Below are 2,451 nucleotides of genomic sequence, written 5' to 3' on the forward strand. Positions count from 1 at the left end.
CTGGGATTGTTTAGTCTGGAGAAGAAGAGGCGGAGGAAAGACCTTATTGCTCTCTACAACTACCTGAAAGGAGGTTGTAGTGGGGGTGTAGTGGGGGTCAGTTTCTTCTCCCATGTTACAAATGACAGGACGAGAGGAAATGGCCTTAAGTTGCATCAGAGGAAATTGAGGTTGGATATCAGGAAAAATTTCTTTACACAGAGGGTCATTAAGCATTGGAACAGGCTGCCCAGGGAGCTGGTGCAGTCCTCATCCCTGGAGGTGTTTAAAAGCTGTGTGGATTTGGTGCTGAGGGACATGGTTTAGGGACCCTGGCAGTGCGGGGTGAATGGTTGGACTCGATGATCTTAAAGGTCTCTTCCAACCAGACGATTCTGCGATCTTTCAACTTTGCTGTGGAGCAGAAGCTGCGGATTTCTACCAAGGCCAAGCTGCTATTCAATTTTTTGCAGCTGGTCTTGCAGGCACTGCAGAAAAGAATACCATAAAGAGGTGGTAAAGGAGGACAGCCTTACAGTCATACGTATGAAACGCAATGTTAAAAGCAGCCTAGAGGAATGTCTGCAAGACACAGAGAGATGATGCTTTCTTTGCTGGTGAAGGAGGCTATTTTTTCAGCTGTGAGTGGCAGCAGTGGTATAAGCTGGAATTTATAGGGTGCACATGTGGATGGGGGAAAATGGAACTGAACTTGAAAGGGTGAAAAGGGGGAAGGAGTCAATGGAAGGACTAATGCCTGAATGTGTGTGTAAACAGGGTGAGGGACAGAGAAAGCAGCTACACTGTGTTGGAGGGAAAGGAGCCTGGAGGTGGGCTGCGAAAGCAGAGAGGATGCCTGCTGCTTTATTCCTCTTTGGTTTTGAAAAGTCAGTGATTTTCCCTACCTTCTGCAAGTAGAGGACCGTTCCCTTCAGCACAGCATAAAAGGTTTTCCAGCCTCGCTTTCCCCGGGGAGCTGCAAAGAAAACAAAAGAAAACCCATTTAACTTGGATCCATTTTTACACTTTGTCTAGGCAACAGGAGAGCTACATTAGTCCAGTGTTAAACCTCCTTTGTACTCTCCTTTTCAAAGGACAATGCTACTCAGCGCAGTGCCTGCACATACCTGCTGTGTGAGAGAGTAATAAAACAGCCCTGATGACAGCCCTCGATTGGGTCAGATGGGAACAGCAGCAAGGCAGAAAGCAGGCCAGAGAGATCCAGTTCTTGTTCTCTTGCAGGTAGGCAGACACTGCCACTAGACAGCTAGGCCTGAGCTCAGCACCACGTCAGTTTACAGAAGAAAAAGCCCCCATGCCACAGAAGGCAGGCAGGCAGGCAGGCACTGATGAGCACCAACGGGACACTGCTCAGGAAGTAGGGCCTCTCAAAAGCGTCCTTCCCACTTGCCTCTCCTGCACACCTGAGTTAGCACTGAGTGGTCAGATGGTTAATAACTCTCACCTCCTGTGATGTGCCTTATTTCTAATTGGCATTTATTTGGTTCAGCTTCCAGGTATTGGCCGCTCTTACATCCTAGTCAGCTAGAAGTGCTTTAGCCCTCAGTACTCCTTTCCTGAGAAAATGCATATAGCATGCTAGCACACCACTTCATCAGCAATACCACACTAACTGATCTCTGCTCTGCAACAATTCTGTTAGGAAATTAATTATGAAAATGTATCACTAACTTTACAAAAACTATGTTTCATTTTATTTGCATCTGGAAACTCAAGATGTAACTTTTTGAGAAGCTGCGTGACAATGAAAGGCAGACCTCTGAGGTGTACAGGAACTTCTGAAAACACGACCCTAATTACATTACTTATCCCCAAAATGCCAACATCCAGTGTGTTGAATAATTCTGATTACTTATAATGAAAGAAATAATTTAATAAAGGCAACTGGATACAATTACTTATTAAGGTTAAACAAACAGAAGTTTAATAAAGAGGAACCTATTCAGAGCATCCAGTCATCACAAAGAATAAGGTCAGTTTGATTTCAACATCTGTGGATTTAGTTGTCAAGCTGTCAGTCTCCAGTTTGAAAACTCCAACCTCCAAGTGTACTTTGCACAACATGCAAACACCGAAGAGTTTAGGCCAGCTAGGAGAGAGTTGCAGTTACTGGAAACACATCATGAAGCCAGACTTTGTCTTCAGGAATCAGCCCAATGGTCTAAAGCATGAGTAGGTGACCATCAACAATGATCGGGAAAAATACAGATGCTGTGAGTAGCCTCTGCTGTTTCTAAGACCAACAGAAATCAAACAAATGAAGATACCCAAACAACAAAACACAGAGGCGAATAGGAGACCTTCAATTATTAGTGCCCCACAGAAGTAGGACAAGAAGAAAAGAAGATGATTAAAGTAAGAGACACAGACTCAGCAGGATTATTACGAAAAGGGGCAGGGAGGAACTGCATGGCATAAATCTGGCTGCTACCAAAAGCTGCTGAAACAACG

At 44.8% G+C, this 2,451-nt stretch overlaps 1 protein-coding gene across 1 annotated transcript in view; it reads right to left on the reverse strand.

The window, feature by feature from the left end:
- Positions 1-884: 884 nt before the first annotated feature.
- Positions 885-2,451, reverse strand: part of LOC104492011 (PH and SEC7 domain-containing protein 3-like) — a gene marked incomplete at its 3' end in the record, with an annotated part of 20,157 nt that continues 18,590 nt past the window's right edge. The window contains exon 4 of the mRNA XM_010134510.1: positions 885-955. Coding sequence (XP_010132812.1) covers positions 885-955 — 71 coding nt within the window. The remainder of the gene's footprint in view (positions 956-2,451) is intronic.

Source organism: Buceros rhinoceros, unplaced genomic scaffold (genome assembly GCF_000710305.1).
Source record: "Buceros rhinoceros silvestris isolate BGI_N320 unplaced genomic scaffold, ASM71030v1 scaffold5764, whole genome shotgun sequence".
Taxonomy (NCBI): Eukaryota; Metazoa; Chordata; class Aves; order Bucerotiformes; family Bucerotidae; genus Buceros; species Buceros rhinoceros.